Source organism: Empidonax traillii, unplaced genomic scaffold, assembly GCF_003031625.1.
Source record: "Empidonax traillii isolate 1590-97213 ecotype Southwest subspecies unplaced genomic scaffold, ASM303162v1 scaffold8:size5222938, whole genome shotgun sequence".
Classification (NCBI taxonomy): Eukaryota; Metazoa; Chordata; class Aves; order Passeriformes; family Tyrannidae; genus Empidonax; species Empidonax traillii.
Genome location: NW_020955201.1, coordinates 161,752 through 180,185, shown reverse-complemented (window position 1 = coordinate 180,185; position 18,434 = coordinate 161,752). Strand labels below are relative to the sequence as shown.

The 18,434-nt window shown below is 37.6% G+C and overlaps 1 protein-coding gene across 1 annotated transcript in view; it reads right to left on the bottom strand.

Annotated features, from left to right (window-relative positions):
• Positions 1–2,282: 2,282 nt before the first annotated feature.
• The window catches only part of SREK1 (splicing regulatory glutamic acid and lysine rich protein 1), a 33,054-nt gene continuing 16,902 nt past the window's right edge, over positions 2,283–18,434 (bottom strand). Inside the window, exons 5-12 of the mRNA XM_027882156.1 lie at positions 18,046–18,224; positions 17,320–17,450; positions 15,769–15,883; positions 11,401–11,520; positions 8,676–9,191; positions 4,434–4,529; positions 3,834–3,969; positions 2,283–2,772 (exon numbers count right to left, since the gene is read on the bottom strand). Coding sequence (XP_027737957.1) covers positions 2,623–2,772; positions 3,834–3,969; positions 4,434–4,529; positions 8,676–9,191; positions 11,401–11,520; positions 15,769–15,883; positions 17,320–17,450; positions 18,046–18,224 — 1,443 coding nt within the window. The 3' untranslated portion in view covers positions 2,283–2,622. The remainder of the gene's footprint in view (positions 2,773–3,833; positions 3,970–4,433; positions 4,530–8,675; positions 9,192–11,400; positions 11,521–15,768; positions 15,884–17,319; positions 17,451–18,045; positions 18,225–18,434) is intronic.

Sequence of the window (18,434 nt, the reverse complement as noted above, 5' to 3'; positions counted from 1 at the left end):
ATAAAACATCCTAAACAAATAGACAGAACTTAACAACCTCACAGATCTGTACAGTATTTACAAAGCAAAACCAAAAAACAAAGGATTTGAAAGAAAATAACACTTGAGGTGGGGAGGAAATGTGTGTGTGTTTGGTGGCTGGTTGCTTTGGTTGGTTTGGTTTTTTCCTTTTATTAAAAACAAACAAAAACCTTCTGTAAGGGAGCCATAATTCTCATACAACATAACAATATGCTGCATATTGCCTCACATATGTGGTAAGTTAGCTAGTAAGTTAAGGCTGCCATCCTTAACTACCAATTTCCAAAGGCATGTTTCTCAGTTAAGTGTACACAATCCTTTACATATTCTATAACCAATACATCATAGGGTTATGCAATTTCAGAATAACAAAACTCATGATAACAAACTAATATCTAAGCTAAAACATGATACACTTCAAGAATTCTAATTCTTCCCAAAGGAGAAACTGAGCTTTTCAAAGATACCATAACTAATGCATGTATATTTTAACTAATACCCACATTCTGAATCAAAGAAGCTGTGTGAATAAGACCAGATGGTCTAAAAATATTCCTTTAATAAGTATGTACCAACAGAAATTTCCCTATAAAATACTTAATCTTATTAGTGAAATGGTACCAAAGATAACAAGTATAGAAACAATCTCTTTGCTCTATGCTAGACATCATAAATAAGACAGTCGATGTTGTAAGACACAATCCTTCAGTCTTCCCATAAGCACAGAGATTTGTTATTCTTTTATCAGAATTATCTGCTTACCAGCCAACAGCATGTGGCCTAAAGATCATCAAATCTTCTAAAAAATGAAGTGATTAAGCAGTTTCACAATCAAAATTATTTGATTACCTTAGGAATTGGACAAATTTTTGTTCCCTGTAACATGCTCTCCTTCCCCCCACTGAAAGAATTAACTATGCAAAAGAAAAGTTTAACAAATAGAAAGCAAATAGCCAATATATTATTATTATTTTATTTCAACTGAAATAACACTTCCCATGAGGTAAGGCAATTAATTCCATTGCATTAAGTTGTAGTAAAAATAATCTACTCCACTTTAGGTATAATTATGTCTTAGAAGTATGACTTTTATGAAATCTCATGTAACCAATTAAATTAGTTCAGAGAACACAAGCCATGTTTTACCTTGACAAAAATATTTCGCCATTCTCTTCTTACACGCTTTCTTCCCAAAGAATGAAAAAAAAAAATCTTTACTATGTAAGCCCTGTGTAAATTTAACTTTCTTCCCCAAATTATTTATCCCCAACTGCTTTGCAAACAATTCCTTCTACATCACCCTACAGGTATTAGAGAAAATGATCAAGAGGTAACAATTAAGGCCATCCAAATGTAGATTACATGTCTTAAGGGCTTTCTTGATGCAGGTGATCAGAATACGGTTTATGTTGAGCTACTACTTTTGTACAGTGGTAATCCCCATACTGCACCTTTGCTCTCATTTATAAATCTCCTTTAAGAATAAGAAATAAAAGTAAAATGGAGCTTCAGTATTTTAACAAATGAACCAAACAACCGTTCTGACAAATCACTTGCATCCTTGTCTACAGTATAGTGGTGGCAAAATAGCAAGAGAGATCATACAAGGTTTAGCTGAAAATGTGTAACAGCACATATACATTTCTAGAAAATATCACATTTTAAGAAGGCACTAAAGCTTCTGCTTGTGCTCCCATATTTTTTAACCAAAGAAAAAAAATTATTTCCTTAATGGCACCTGCAGCTTAACAGACACACTGCAGTACATCTCAAAACAAAGCTTTAAGTTCTGATAATACCATACTCATGTGCTCACTTCTCTAAGGACAAAGAAAACAATGAAACAAACCAATCCCAAAATAACCTAGTAAGATAACCAAATATCTGTATCATGGCAATGTTCCTTACAGGAACAGAAAAAGAGCATGCATTGTTCAAATACTTGAAAAGAAATATTAATTTTAGGGATATTAGTAAAAAAAACTGTTTTAAATAATAAACTCTAAGAATCTCAAGCAGTGAGCAAATAAAAAACATACTAGTTCTTGGGTATTTAACATAAGATAAAACTGTGTTTATGTTTAAATCCCTTTCCCTACAGTTGTCATTTACAAGGAAAGAAGGTGTGTACATTTATGCACCATTTTCAAGCACATCAAACATTACACATTGGGATTTTTTAACCCACAGGGCAAAACAACACAAAAGTCATCTACAAGCAGTATTTTAAACAACCTTCAATGCATATCTTCAGCTTTTTGGGGGAAGTACAGGTTTACATCTTTCAGTTTCTACTTATTTGTAACAGCTTATAGCAAAACATAACATATATCATTTTACAAGTAAGTACAGCCATCATGGAAATGTATGGATTTTCAGAGATGAATAGTTCTGATGGCATCTGCCTTTTCATGGTATAACGACTGGTCCGTGCTCTCTTGCTTTACAGCAAGAAGACAACAAAGCTATCACAAGAATTGTAGGAACTACTAGTACTATCAACACGGTCACATTGATTGCTTTGACATTTTCTTCCTCATTCTGGGAAATAAGATGCTTTGGATTTCATTCCTTAGTTGAATCACAAGTTCATTCTTTGCTTTAAACCTCTTCGATTTTAATTGAGAGGCTTTCTTCATTTGGTTGACAGTTTCCATTCTGTTGTAGTTTGACTTCATCTGTCCTTTGTGTATCTCTATTGTCTACTTCCTTGTCAGTTTCTGAATTCTGATCCTCTTTGTTATCTTTCTCCTACCAAAGATAAAATAATTTTACGAAAAAATTTTTCTTAGTATTCAACGATATGACTTCCAATCAACTCTTGGTGATTTTATTGTCTCAATTTTTACACGCCTATCCTGTCTCTGCAATTTTTAGAATAGCAGGTGTGAGCTTCTTTGCCACTTGTTTTTTTAAAATAAGCTTTCTTTTCAATTGGTTGAAGTTAGGCACTCATACCAACCCGTCATCCAAGAAATCACTGCCATAAAGTGATGTCTTTATTATCTATATTCTGAAAAAACAGAATAAGCAGCACCTATGAGAAACAGCTCCATAAATTAAGATTTCACCACATTTTTAAAATAAAACAGGACTAAATTTTTTCTTTCCTATTTTTTCAGGTATCTGATGCATTTTAACAGAGTTCTTGGGTAAGATACTTAAGCTTTGTAGAGTCACATAAATCAGCTGTTTTATATAACATTTGTATAATTCTGAGCACAACAAACTACTCTTTAAAGCATGCTGGTATTCAAATTCTAAGATTAAGCAGTTTGAAGATGTTTCTTTTCTTAACTGCAGCACCTTCTCTTTTGCAGGGAAAGATATCGTATCACTCTTCCCCAACCTTTCAACTCTTACTCCTGCAGAACCCAATCCATAGACCAGGACCAAGGCAATGAGGGACAGGCTGAATTGCACAGTGAAAGTTTATTTAAACAATGTTTTCAGCTTGACAGTCAAGCTGCCCCTGAATACTGCTTCTTAGTTACACGGTCTGCCTGCTCACAAAGGCAGGTAGCCAGCCAATTCCTAAACATAAGGAAAGAGATACAAAACCAACTGTTTCTATATTCTACTACAGGTCCAGTATAGTTCTAACATGGAGACTTATCAAACTGTCCCAATCACCCCCAACCGCAGGTCTCCAATTAGCAAAAACTAAACCCAAATAGTAATAATTTCGTAAGGAAAACAGAAAGAGTAAAAGAACGGTGGATGAAAACAAAGGAAAATGAGGGAGGGAATTTCAATAATGGCTTCACTGCCAGCACTTTAGTCTGTTGATTACTTGGGTGACACAAGCTTACCTTCAAAGTAGTGGTGCTTTTGTCAGATTTTTCCTTTCCCTCTTTTTCTTTACTACTTTTTTTCTTGGAGGTGGAGCATTCTCTTTCTCTTCTTTCAATATTTGTATCTCTTTCTCTTTTTTTTTCTTTCTTGTTTCTGCTTCAGAAAATTTTTAGTCAAATTAGGATTTGATCCAACTTCAAACTATTTGACTGTCAACCTAAACTCTCTGCTGTGCATTTAAAAAAAAAAAACACCTAAAATGTAACAGAAAAAACTTTCATAAAGGCAAGAGGATTTTTTGACTTTAAGAGAGGTTAAGAGTGCAAGTGATCAGTACACACTGGTATTTGCCAAGAAAAAAGTAAACTGATCTCTATCAGATGAAGGGGTTTTATCATTTTGAAGCAAATTCGTACTGCTGATTGATTTGAAACTCTCCCACTGAACGCATACCAAAGCTGAAATCCATTAAGGTTTTGGGTTGGTTTTAAATTAAAACTGAATCATATTGACTAACTGCAATCATGTGAGATGATAAGTGCAAAGGCAACAAAACAAGTATTATAAATCCTGACTTCTTTACTGATCATTAACTTTTATGTTTACATCAAACTGACCTTCTGGGGGAAGGAGTTCGTGAAGACTTTCTCTTTGCTGTTTTCGATGTTTTAGGAGACCTGGAAGGACTTCTACTCTTCCTTTTACGCCTTTCCCTACAGGACCAAGAAATTCAAGATCATCAAAATCCCAAAAAAATAAACTCAGAAACCAGATAAAAGGAGAAAGCTCATAAATGATCTAACATATCCACTGTGCAAATATCCCCAAATTTAACATTATAAATCTCCAACAATATAAGAACTGTACAAAGAAAAAACCGTTTCTGGTAAGTGCCAGTTTGGTGGGGAAGGTAAGGGCTTAAAGTAGAAAATAAGGTTGTACCCTTTCAACTATTATTTTTTTTAATCATCACATGCTCGATAACAATGGAAACACACTGAATTCACTAATCCTGTATTAACTAAGAGTTTCCTCAGTCAGGAAAATAATTCAATTGAATGAAGTGCCATATTAAGATAAAGGCATAACTTGAGCAATTTGAAACTCAAAATGTAACATTACAACCTGAAGACCACCGAAACTTCAGGTTAACCTGACTGAAATTTGATTTATGAATGAAATTTAATACATGGGCTAGAATTCCTGTTGGTTCAGAAGAAAACTGTTCACAATTAATCCCAAGCTGTTGTCAAAATCAGAATGAATGGGCAAATATTTATTGTTTTTCTAGTGCTTCTTGCTCAGCAAAGAGAATGCTATCATTCTATAATGCTCAGAAGAGCTTGTATGTTACAGAACAGCTGTTTTACATAGCTGGAGTTTGATCCTGAATAGAACAAAACCTTAAATAACTGGTTGCAAAATCTCCAGCACTCTACCAGCTGCCAAGAAGACAATTAACTCTCTCCTAGCCAAAACCAAGACAGAGACCTTCTGAAGCTGCACCAGGACCAGACTTCTTAAATATTTTGTTCAATATTTTTAAGTTTGATTTCCTCTCTGGTAAACAAAAATATAACGTTGCTGGGAACATAAAGCAAATAAACACAATCACTGATGAGTTGTTCACTAGTTAATAAACATCTCATTTTGAAAATTTCCATATTTATCATCACTTTTTTTCAAATAAGGATATCAGAAACTGATCATTCTGATAGTGTTCTCCCACTTTGGCGACATCAAGTACAACCCTGCTTTATTTTGCTTTCCAGCATACATAGCTGTGAGTAACCAAGTACTTCAGTAATTGTGTTCAAACTAGAAACTGTTTCTTCATGAAATCTAATTTAAATTTTCTGCTTTTCTTATTTCAAGTTGAAGAACTACAGCTGTGTCTCACCGCATTTGTTCCGACTTCTATTACACTTGTCTTTAAAAAGATTTTTGTGCACCTGTTTCATTAGTGCTCTTACACAATACTAATATAGCAAAATTCAGGAAAAAGCAAGTCTGAATACTTGCAGAGTGATACTGTGTCTCCTAATCATACACAGAAATAACACTGCACCTCCTCTGGTACTGCTGGCTCTGCTAGCCTGTCAGTTGGAAAGGCAGTCAGATCCTACTCTTCCCCTGGTCTGTCTCTTCCTTCAGCTAGGAATCACATCTTATTTCCAGTACTTGCACACTGTCAGCTGCCACCTAGTTCTTAAAAAGTTCTGTATGCCCTATACTTTCAACTCTTCTCCAAAAAGATGATGACTATTTGTCCAATATTTTACGCTCATCAACTAAATGATCAGCAGTCAGTGCTGTACTGTAAATCCAGGCAACTGAAATGCCAATTTCTGAATAATCTTCTCCAGAAAGGTCTGTAACCATTGGCAATGTCAATCACTAAAGTAAAGAGGGTTCTCTAACAGCAAGCTGTGACTCTGTAACCCAACCTATTCACAATTACTTTTCAGGGATCTGAAGATCACTGAGTCCAACCTATCCATCCCCCACCTTACAACAGGGTAAGTGAAGAGTAGGTTATTAAGACCCACATCCAGTCGGATTTTTACTATCTCCATGGATGGAGGTGTCTTTGCAATTCCTTAGGGTAACTAGTTCCAATTCGCCCAGAAAAAACACCATTTAAACATTAGAAAAAAAGCCTTTTTTCCCCATATATCATTATGGGCCTACCACCTCTTAGCCTGTCACATGCCTCCACAGAGATAACAGGCCCTGTCTCCTTCACACTCTTATAAGGTATACATACACACTGGGAAGATGCTCCTCAGTCTTCTCTTTGCCAGGCTAAACAATCCCAGACTCCTCAGTATCCTCCTGTATGACGCATGCTCCAAGCCCTTTTATCAGTTTCACTGCCCCTCACTGGACTCACTTCAGTACATCTGTATGTCTCCTGTACTGAGAAGCCCAGAACTGGATACCACATTTTAGATGTGCCCTCATCAGACAGAGAGGGAAAGAATTACCTTCCTTGACCTGCTCACAACACTGCTGGCCTTCTCAGCTGCAAAGACCCGCAGGTTCCTTGCTGCCAGCCAGCCTTCCAGCCAGTCAGTCCCCATGCTGTACTGCTGCAATGATGTCATTCCTGCCTGGGTGCAGGAAAGGTCCTTTCTCTTTGTTCAACTGCATGAGATGACTATCAGCCCATTTGTCCCATCTGCTGAGGTTCCTCTAAATGGCAGAACACTCGTGCGGTGGACCAGCCTCTCCCCACAGTTGGTTCTCTATTGTTTGCAATTTGCTGAGGGTGTAATCTGTCCCACTATCTAAGCCACCAATAATAGTGGTGGCCAGTTCAATCAGCACTGGCCTCAGTACTGATACTCTAAGGACAATGTTATGTCTGAAAAAAAAAAAATTGTACATCCATACTAAAAAGTGTATTTTCTCATTCTCCACCTTCAAAAGAACACTGTCCTTGTGTAGCAATATCTAGTATAAAAAATAGTAACTTCATACCAGAGTAGGGGTTTGTTCTTTGACTCCACTAGAAGAGATGCTAGATTAGAAAATTCTAATTTTCACTAGAATTCTTCGCTCAATTACTTGGCACTGTAGCCTTCCATAACAACTTCATAACCAGTAAGACGCTTAATTGTTGCAGAATTTTTGGTAACATCCAGCTAACATGCTACTTGATATTGGGACCCGGGTTTTCCACTAATGTTTTTATATAAGCTACATATTGTGAAAATCTAATTCAACTGCTGAGGCCTACAGACAGAAAATATGTTTTCAATGCTAACAGAAGCACCTCTACTCTATGTAGATCTTCAACCCATTAAAATAGGAAGCTGCATATGCTTAAAGAAACAGTATTTTGCCCATAATCCTCCAAAACAACATGGACAATTCATATAACAAAAACAGAATACTCAGAAAACACTACACCATTTTTTGCCTTCTATGAACTCTGCACTCATGAATTTTGAAGACTATAGGAATTCTGCTTTTGTTTAGTGAAATTATTATAATACATAGAACTTTTCCTAATTCATCCAGCATTTCAGTATCTCAAGGTAACAAATATAACTTGGTACTTAAATCTAACACAATAGTACTGAACTCCATAATTCCTGAGGTATCAGAAAGCACCTTATCCACCAACGCTTCTGAACTCAGCTGCAATATTTTTAGATTATGCATGAGTTTGACCATTTAGAGAGTGATTATAAAATCACAGCCTCCTTGTGCTGTACTGAATGTAACCACGCTTTCACCTAGTTAAGCTTGCCTCAGCTTCCCTGCAAAAGCTACATTATTGTTTTTCTGTTTCTTTTAACTTGAACCTGGCCATCTAATCAACTAAACAAGGTATCCTTATCTTCCAACTGAATATTCACCTTGTGAAAGGTTAGTCAGCCAAGTGACTTGCCTGCCTCCTGCAGTTCAGCCATCCAGCCAGGAAGCAGCAAGTACTATCAAACAACTGTTTGCACAATCTGCTGACCAACACCATGCTGTATGTACGTAACAAAAGAACTATGTAACAGTGACTCAAATTTTCATCAGGGCAAAGATCATGTGTGATGCTGGTCAGAACTTTCACCTGTTTGCAATACACAGAAGTGGCACAAGAATCACCTACTTACTTCCTCAACAACCATACTGTATGGTTATGTGAAAATCAAGCATCAGCAGCCCAACATGAAACCATGTTCCCTCAGGTATCATACAGAGCTTTTTGTAATAGATTTTACTTTAAAGGAAAATCAGAAAACCAGAAATAATACAAATTTATTCAGTAAGAGACATGGTGAAATCAATACATAAAATTAGGATGGTGCCTCACTGATCTGACAAATCAAAAAAAGCACGAAAAATTCTAAACAAACCTGCTGGAGCTACGAGATCTTCTTGAAGAGCTATAGCTTCTTGGGGGTGTTCTGGATCTCTTATCTTTCTTCTTTTTATCATCTCTCTCTTTTTCTCTTTCTCGCTCTTTCTCCTTATCCCCATCTTTTTCTTTGTCCCTGTCCTTCTCTTTGTCCTTATCTCCCTCTTTGTCCTTAATCTTCTCTCTGTCCTTCTCTCCTTCTTTCTCAATATCTTCTTTTTCTTTGTTCAGGTCTACCTCTTCCTTGTCTTTTTCCTTCTCTTTATCTTTTTCCTTTTCCCTGTCCTTGTCCCTGTCTCTGTCTTTGTCCTTATCCTTGTCCCTATCTTTCTCTCGGGCTCTCTCTCTATCTTTGCTTCGCTCTTTATCTCTCTCCTTGTCCTTGTCTCTGTATCTCTCTTTATCTCGCTCTCTTTCCCTGTCTTTGTCTCGGTCCCTATCCTTCTCCTTGTCTCGGTCTCTCTCTTTTTCTTTGACCTTTTCCTTGATCTTTTCTTTGTCTCTTTTCTTGTCCCTGTGAAAAGCCAAACACAAACCCATTAATTCATCTTTGAACTTTCCAATTAAAATTACAACTAACTTTTAGTATGCATTAAGACAAAGTCTGAGTCTCTGTTGAAAAATAGTAACTCTTCAATATTTTAATCTTCCATCCTTGTTTACCATGAGCAAAAGGTTATATAGCTAGGGTATTTTGGAAATCAAATTGGAGAAGGGGAGGCCAAAATCAAATCAAACCACTATCTTCCAAGAGATATGATGATGTTTGGACAAAATATGTCTCTTCACCTCACAGTTATGAAACTATAAATACATCAATTTTCTGTATTTTCTTAGGAGTAAGACAAACTCTACAATCTGTAAATCCATTCTTTACTTAAAAGTGTGTCCACATAAAATGGGCCTCAGATTAACCACTCCCAAATGAATAAGACCAAAGTCTTTATTCTACGTGTTCTTGCACACAGATATCCTTGAATTGTTTTGAAGTCCAACAACAATAAATATATAGAAATAAAAAGAAAACAGGGATAAAATTTCACCAGATTCCCTCAAAAAGAAAATAGAAGATCAAAACTCAATCAAGACAATTCAACCATCTGCAATGTCATTAGGAATTTGAAAAATATTGAGAAATTGATAGTACAGCAAAACCAGAAGCAAGGAAAATAGCTTCTCTGGGACAGGTAGAATGACAGACATTCATAAAAAGAACAGTGAGGAAAATTCCAACCCATGTTCTAGTCATCGAGTCAAACAAAAATTTATTAGCTCACAGTTTTGGCTAGAAGATTACATTTTAGTGTATAGGACTACTTGAAAGTGCAAGACTCCATCTTTCCTCTCTAGCACAGAGAGAAAAGAACAATTGTTCACACAGAGAAATTGGGAGAAAGTACAAGAGGAGAAGTTAACTAGCAGGCCTTTACATGTCAAAAAGAACCAGACTAACAGAAGTTGGTCTGTCTACTGGTATTAGTATCTATACTAGATTCTTATAGATTCTAAAGGAGATTTCTTCACACATGAAAGATCCTAAGTTCCGCCCTCACCTTCTCTCAAACTGAGGAAGCATTTGACTCTATCTTCTCAATTACTAATGAACAGTAGACTGTTGTATGCTCTGTGACCTGTCAACTTTGATTCCCATAAGGTTCTGGCAAATCCTTCTTCAGGAGTCTCAAAGAAGGAATGCATCATAAAGACAAAACAGCATACAGTTCCTGCAATACTAAAGAACCTCCCAAGAAGTGTGTTCCAGTTAATTTATTAGAGATTTCACTGGACTTGCTCCTTCCAGTGAGCAGATGTCTCAAGAAGCTCCAGACAACAGCAAAAGAGAATCAAAAAGACCCACCATTAAAACTCAGCTCATTTTCAGTGAGGTCCACAGATCTGCAGTTCTCAATTACCACAAAACTTCTTCCCTCAAAGAACAGTAGGCAACTGCATAATGCAACTACAAAGCTCCCTTCAAATGAATCAGGGGAATTACAGAGATGAAACAGAAAGAAAGCACCAAGATTTCCAGTCATAAAGCTACTTCCCTAGGCACTTTTGGTTTGAGATTATTCAGTACTTCATCACTCAGAAAATTATGTTATTATCTTGTTGGAATTTCACAGTCCAATAATTTAGACAACCAGACATAAAAACTAATAGGTTAGATAAAGTATAGACATATTACATTCTGAAATATAAATATGCCATATAACAGACACGTGCATTTGTTCCTGCTGTTTGGCATATGATAAAGGCAGAGGTGAAAAACAAAAGATCATGCACAAAAACTTCATACTTGTTCTCAGAATATGGGATACCAAGGTCATTTTGAATTCAATCTTCTCAACACATACATATCGAAAAAGCATCATCCACTTTTTTGTGGCTTACACAAGCTACACAAAATATTCCTTATCTATTGGTTATAGTTTGAATTAGAGTTACCTATTTTCAGTCAGCTGAGATGTTGATATAAAAGCAGACTAGATTATCAAAGTTCAGGTACCTCAGTGTGGTCGTTTAACTGCAGGCACCATCCAGGCTACTAGGAAGAAAATTATCCTAGCCAAGATCACTGCACTCAGCACTAAAATTTACTTTGTCATTTTTCCTACAGACAAGATTTTACATTTTACGATCATCTAAAAGGTTTGTTAATTTTTTTTTCCAAAAGCTCTATACTGCGAGCTAACAGTATCATTTCATGGAACAGAACTCACCGAGAACGAGAGCGACTTCTTGATTTCCGCCTTTCCGAAGATCTAGACCGTTTTTTCAGGGGACTTCTGGATCTGCGTCTGTCCTTGTGTCTTGAGAGAGATCTGTTGCCTGATCTACTTCTATATGAAGGATGTCAGAACAAAAATATTTTAATATTGGAATCTCATAAAAATGGGGTCAACCAACAAAGGAAAGTTTACATAAATCTTGCTTGACCACATACTACGATATAAATAATTACACTTTAGTAACATACGGTCTCAACAAACATTTTGCAAATATGGATGCTTTTTGCTTCACCAGATGCACATACTCTCCTTTGAAACAACAGAACATTGAAGTTATACCCATGTTTCATAACAATCTCCATGAACATTCTGGAAAATATAAATCAATATAATTTACAACAGCTGTCCTTGCAAAATGACACTGCATAAAAAGCTGCGATTTGCAATTTTTAACAGCTTGTAAAAATAATTAGTTACAGATTACTTCCTTTCCAGGCTCAGCCACTTATTGAAGTCTTTGTCAGTGAAGTAAGATGGCTTTGGCCACATCAGTGTTCTCCATTCTTACAACTTAAATTAATAAAAACCCCAGCAACCTGGGATTCAGCATTCAGTCAAGTCACTCTTTCAGTTAAGAGGATTTGTTAGCATGGATTGTAGTTGTAAGAATTTCCAGGGAAAGAGCACTTGCTACATGATAAATAAGGAACGTAATTAAAGTAGAGATACTCTGATAAAAAAACCCCACAATTAAAGTCTTCCGTAGATCTGATGAAGAAAACACCATTTTTAGATTTTTTTTCCAAAATACTCACTGTTTTAGGAAAATTGTTTTCCCCAGAAAAGCAAAAATAAAGAGCTGAATCTGCACATTAAGTTTCATAACTTAGGCAGATTTCAGCCTACTGAGAAGACTGGTCCAGAAGGTACCTTGGGAAACAGCCCTTGAAAACAGAGGGGTCCAGGAGGGATGGACATGCTTCAAGAAGCAAGTCTTGAATGCACAGGAGCAGGCTGTCCCAGTGTGCCCAAAGGCAAGCTGGCAGGGAAGATGGCCAGCCTGGCTGAACAAGCAGATTTTAAAGGAAATTAGGGGAAAAAAGAGAGGTTACTGATTATGGAAGAAAGGGATGGCTATTCATGAAGAGTTTAGGTACAGAGTTAGGTCATGTAGAAAGAAAATCAGAGAGACGAAAGCACAATTTGAACTTCATCTTGCCACTTGTGTTAGGGATAACAAGAAGTGCTTCTACAAATACATCAGTAGCAAAAGGAGGGGCAAGGAAAACCTCCATTCTCTGTTGACATGGAGGGGAACATAGTTATCAAAGATGAGGATAAGGCTGAGGTACTTAACACCTTCTTTGCTTCAGTTTTCAACAGTAAGACAGCTTGCTTTCAGGACAACTGGCCTCCAGACTGGCAGATAGAGACAGAAAGCTGAATAGCCCCCCTGTAATCCAGGAGGCAACAGTGATCTGCTGAGCCACTTGGATCCTCACAAGTCTATGGGACCAGATGGGATCCACCCAAGGGTGATGAGGGAGTTGGCAGAAGAGCTCACCAAGCCGCACTCCATTATTTACCAACAGTCCTGGCTCTCTGGGGAGGTCCCAGATGATTGAAAGTTGGTGAATGTCACGCCCATCCACAAAAAGGGTCAGAAGGAGGACCCAGGAAACTACAGGCCTGTCAGCCTGACCTCAGTGCCTGGCAAGGTTATGGAGCAGATCATCCTAAGTGCAATCATGCAACACACACAGGATGGACAAGGGATCAGACCCAACCAGCACAGGTTTAGGAGGGGCAGGTCCTGTCTGACCAACCTGATCTCCTTTTATGATCAGGTGACCTGCCTGGTGGATGAGGGGAAGGCTGTGGATGTGTCTGTCTGGACTTCAGCAAAGCCTTTGACACCGTCTCCCACAGCATTCTCCAGGAAAAGCTGGCAGCCCATGGCTTGGACAGGGGAACTCTGTGCTGGGTTAGGAACTGGCTGGAGGGCCGGGCCCAGAGAGTGCTGGTGAACGGGGCTGCATCCAGTTGGCGGCCGGTCACTGGTGGTGTCCCCCAGGGATCAGTGCTGGGCCCAGTCCTGTTTAACATCTTTATCGATGATTTAGATGAGGGGATTGAGTCCACCATTAGCAAATTTGCAGACAGCACCAACTTGGGGGGGAGTGTTGATCACCTGGAAGGCAGGAGGGCTCTGCAGAGGGACCTGGAAAGACCAGAGAGATGGTCTGATTCCAACGGGATGAGCTTCAACAAGGCCAAGTGCCGGGTTCTGCACTTTGGCCACAACAACCCCCTGCAGCGCTACAGGCTGGGCACAGAGTGGCTGGAGAGCAGCCAGGCAGAAAAGGGACCTGGGAGTCTGGATTGACAGGAAGCTGAACATGAGCCAGCAGTGTGCCCAGGTGGCCAAGAAGGCCCAATGGCATCCTGGCCTGCATCAGGAACAATGTGGTCAGCAAGAGCAGGGAAGTGACTTTTCCTGTGTACTCAGTGCTGGTGAGGCCACATCTGGAGTGCTGTGTCCAGTTCTGGGCCCCTCAGTTCAGGAAGGATATTGAGGTGCTGGAGCAGGTCCAGAGAAGAGCAACCAGGCTGGTGAAGGGACTCGAGCACAAGTCCTGTGAGGAGAGGCTGAGGGAGGTGGGGTTGTTTAGCCTGGAGAAGAGGAGGTTCAGGGGAGATCTCATCACTTTCTACAACTCCCTGAGAGGAGGTTGTAGCCAGGTAGGGGTTTGGTCTCTTCTCCCAGGCAATCAGCAGTAGAACAAGAGGGCACAGTCTTTAGCTGTGCCAGGGGACATTTAGGTTGGATATTAGGAAAAAATTCTTTACAGAGAGTAACACTGGAATGGGCTGCCCAGGGAAGTGGTGAATTCTGTCCCTGGAGTTTTTTAAGATGAGACTGGATGTGGCTTTTAGTGTCATTGGTCTAGTAACGGCAACGGTGTTGGATCAAGGTTGGACTTGATGATCTCAGAGGTCTTTTCCAACCCAGCTGATTCTATGATTCTTTATAAACACATAACTGGATACTCTGGCTGGGAGATTAAGGAGCCATGAAGTTTAACTTATGAAAGACAGAAAGATCACATATATTTTATAATATATAAATCCTGAAGAACTGGGAGGTACAAAAAGTATCAATTCTACCTATCTTCTGCAGCTTAAGACACACCAAGTAATATACAACAAGGGGAAGCCATTGTTTACCTACAGCTTTGTTCTGCTTATCCAACACAGAAACAGAAACCAACAAAAGGTCAATTAATGGCAATTGAATGAAAGCACAATCTTGAATAAATTTTAAGTCATAGAGAAGAAAACAATGTGTTTTATATAAGAGTGAAGAGGGAAGCAGTAAGGACAGATTATTGTTGCACTTTTAAAGCCTGTACTTGTGCCATATTTATTTGATAGTATGATTGATGATAACTCCTTCTGGCCAGCTTTTTTATACGTAAAAGGATCCTAATTGCCTTGTTAAAAGACGTATGAAAGGATGCAACAGAGCTACTGCTGCAATAAGGACAACACCTTTTTAAAAGTGTAAGGAGTCATTCCAAATGGAATCATTCCAAAATAATTTCTTTTTTAATACTTAACAAAGCCCAATATCTTTAGATTGATTACTTAAATGCTCAGAAGACATTCCTGACATTGCAAGGAGATGGATCACTTCAGGAAGAGTTTATAACTCTCACACAGGAACACTTGTTTCACTCTTAATTGGTATATTTCAACGATGATCTAATAATTCTCTCTTATCCCGTATTCCAAAGCCTGGAGTTCTTCAGATCTGAAGAAATTTAGCAACACCAACAAAATCTGAAGAATGAAGAACTACCCCTAAAGCCTTTTTCCTCTATTTTTACAGACCACAGTTTGACATTTACAGGATGGTAAATAAAACCACTGTATTTATTAACTCAGTGTTTAGAAGTTCAAGACAATATAAATTTTTTACAGCCAGCCTATCTACTCAGGGTGTTACCAGTAAACTACATGCCCAATCCACCAAACACAAGTTTCTTTTTAAAAGACAGGTCACAAAATAGTATTATGCTACATACCATAAAAAGAACAAAGAAACCACAGAAATTGTTATGTTACATGGCACAAAAAGTGTCTTCCAGTGTGTTTTAACTGAAAGTAATCCTGAAAATACCTATTTAGAGGGAAAGGATATCTGTTCAGAGACAAAGTTCCTGGTAACTGATCTGCTGAGTGCAAGATGGTAATCTTTACAGTCTCTACTTGTCCTGTAACTAAGAAACCTCAATAACCATCACCAAGCAAAAAAATCCCAAAATGATCTTAGTCTGAAACAAAAAACATACCTACCTGTGTTTTGAGTGTGATCTTTTTCTTCTAGATCGAGATTTTGAGCTAGACCTGGATTCTGAACGAGAATGGGAACGAGATCGACCACCTTTTCTTTCACTGCTCTTTCCAGACTCTGAGAGGAAAAAACCACTTTGCAGTGTAAGCTCAGAACATTTAAAGATCCCAGTTAACAATCTGGCACAAGTGGAATGTACCACATATAGTGCAAGGGGCCTACTCTCTGCACATCTTCCTTCTTTGCACATATCCTTCAGAAACATCCAAGAAAGTCATTGCATATACTCGTTGAGTGCAGCCATCCTGCAGCAGTACACATAAACCAGATAATTATAAACAGCTAGCTCTACTAAGAACAGGATTTATGTTGCTGCCACAAAGCACAAAACATAACAAGTCTTCCTCTTGGCCTATTATTTGATATAATTATTTTTTAAAAGAACCTGAGAAGAATAAATTTAGAGAGTATAATTTTAAAAACAAGCATAAAATATGTGATAATTAGTACTGTCTACACTTTTAGATATTTCAACCACTGTACAAAAGTTTTGTTCCTCAAACACTGTTTTATGCGAGGAAGGAATGAACAGAACAGGGTGAAAATGACCCAAAAACCAGGAAGTCAACAGAAACCTTAGCAGTGATCTCACCATGGTTCAGACTACAAGAAGACTACAGAAGCTGTTGCTTAACAGTGAAAAAATGTTAGAGGTATTTTTATTCCAACTCTAAAACACAACAGAAAACACTCCTCCCCAAAAAACCCTCAAGACTCCACCCCATCTAACCTACATAAGACAACATTTGGGTTTGCTACTACAAAGAATGGCAAAAAGTTGCTAATGAAAAGAAGTAGGATCTCAACAGCATGTGTAGTAAGTTGAGAGCTTTTATGCTACGGTTTTGCAATCAAGTTTAAGTCAGCATGAATCAGCACTGGTATGTCTGTCTAACCTCTTAACACACAAACACCTTCCTCTTTGACTCTGTGTCTTTGTCAATAGGGAAGGAAACAATCTGGATGAAAACAAGTCTTCTACAACATGTAAAGTTTTATTGCAGATTCATTTTCTGATCCCATCTCCTATGAGGATGCATACAGTCTTGAGCCAGCATGAAAGAGACAAAATTAACCTGCTGCAGATAAGGAAAGCACAATATTACTGCTTTCAGAACAAATGCTGATCATCAAACTATGGCACTTGTGTACTAGAGGAGAAGAAAAAAAATATAAAGCATTTTCTTTTAAAAGTTTCCAAGTACTCTGAACTTAAAAAGTGTCATCAGAGTATTGATTTGTAAAAATTTGTAAAAATTTGTATTTTTGAAAACATTCACTGAGCATGTATTTGAAAACAACATGTGATGAAATAAAAACCTTTATTCCACTACTTTGTCGCATGAACAGAATTTTGATTACTCTTCTATTTTTTACCAACACATACTGAATACCTTTGAGTATCCTTTTCCTGTGTCTGAAAATGCTCTTAAAAGTGTGTGCCAAGGTACACAGAGAACATGTCTGTTAGCTAATGAACACAATATACCTACCTGGCTCAATAGCAGCAGATATGAAAGACTGGGCTTCCCTTACTCTCTTCATCACTTCTTCCAGCTCCTTAGCAGCAGCTTGTGGTGTCATTTCGGGAGGTTTCACTATTGCATTATTGGAATGATTTATTCTAAGGAAAAATAAAAACATTTAATTCTTAAAACACTTGAAAAGAAAAAATGAAAAACAAGTAAGAAAGAAAAACATCTCATCTTCCATGTATGACAAAAAACTTTAAAGTTCAGCAAAACTACAGATTTGTGCTAATGCTCATTTTTTCCAAGTACCTGAAATATCTTTTATTACTTTCAAATCCTACCACTTTCAGAAAAAGGCAGCATAATATTTCTGTGTTACAGTATTTTTAGTAGAAGTCTAGGAAGCTATTTCTCTATTTCATATAAAATTTCTATGCTAAAACCTACTAATTACATACATATCATACAGAAAACTTAGTACTAAGGACTTTGCAGATTCTTTCACTATATATTCACTACCTCAGGATTAAGAGAAATATATTTTACTCAATGCTACCCACATTATTCTAAGGGAAATTTATGCCAAACCTTGAAATTGGAATTGATAAGAACGTTCCAGTTTAAAATTAGGTTCTACTACTGAAAAACTAGTTACAGCATTTTCCTATACATCAGAGTCCTACATGTATACGTAAGGATACAAAGAAATCTCTCATTCAGTAGTCATATGGATAACTAATTTCTTACTTCAGTGGCCTGTCTCCAAACATAACTCCATTAAAGGCAAGAGCTCGAGGTACAGAATTTTGGTCAGCAAATTCCACAAAAGCAAATCGTGTTGGTTGAGTCTCATCACCTGCCATTCGCACAAATTTGACTTCTCCAACTTGCTTGAAGAATTCAAGCAGTTGATCTGCTGTTGTAGTCTAGAAAGAGTCAAAAAGTAAAATATATAACAAAACCAGCTTATACCATATATCAGGTAGTCTAAGAGCTACAGATTTTGGAATGATATCTCACCATTATTACACAGATGGTATGAATTTAGTAATGTCACACTCTAAAAAGGATGTGTTTTTTCTTCCATTAATCTAAAGAGTATTCTATGATTTAAAACAGTACATCCACAACCCCTT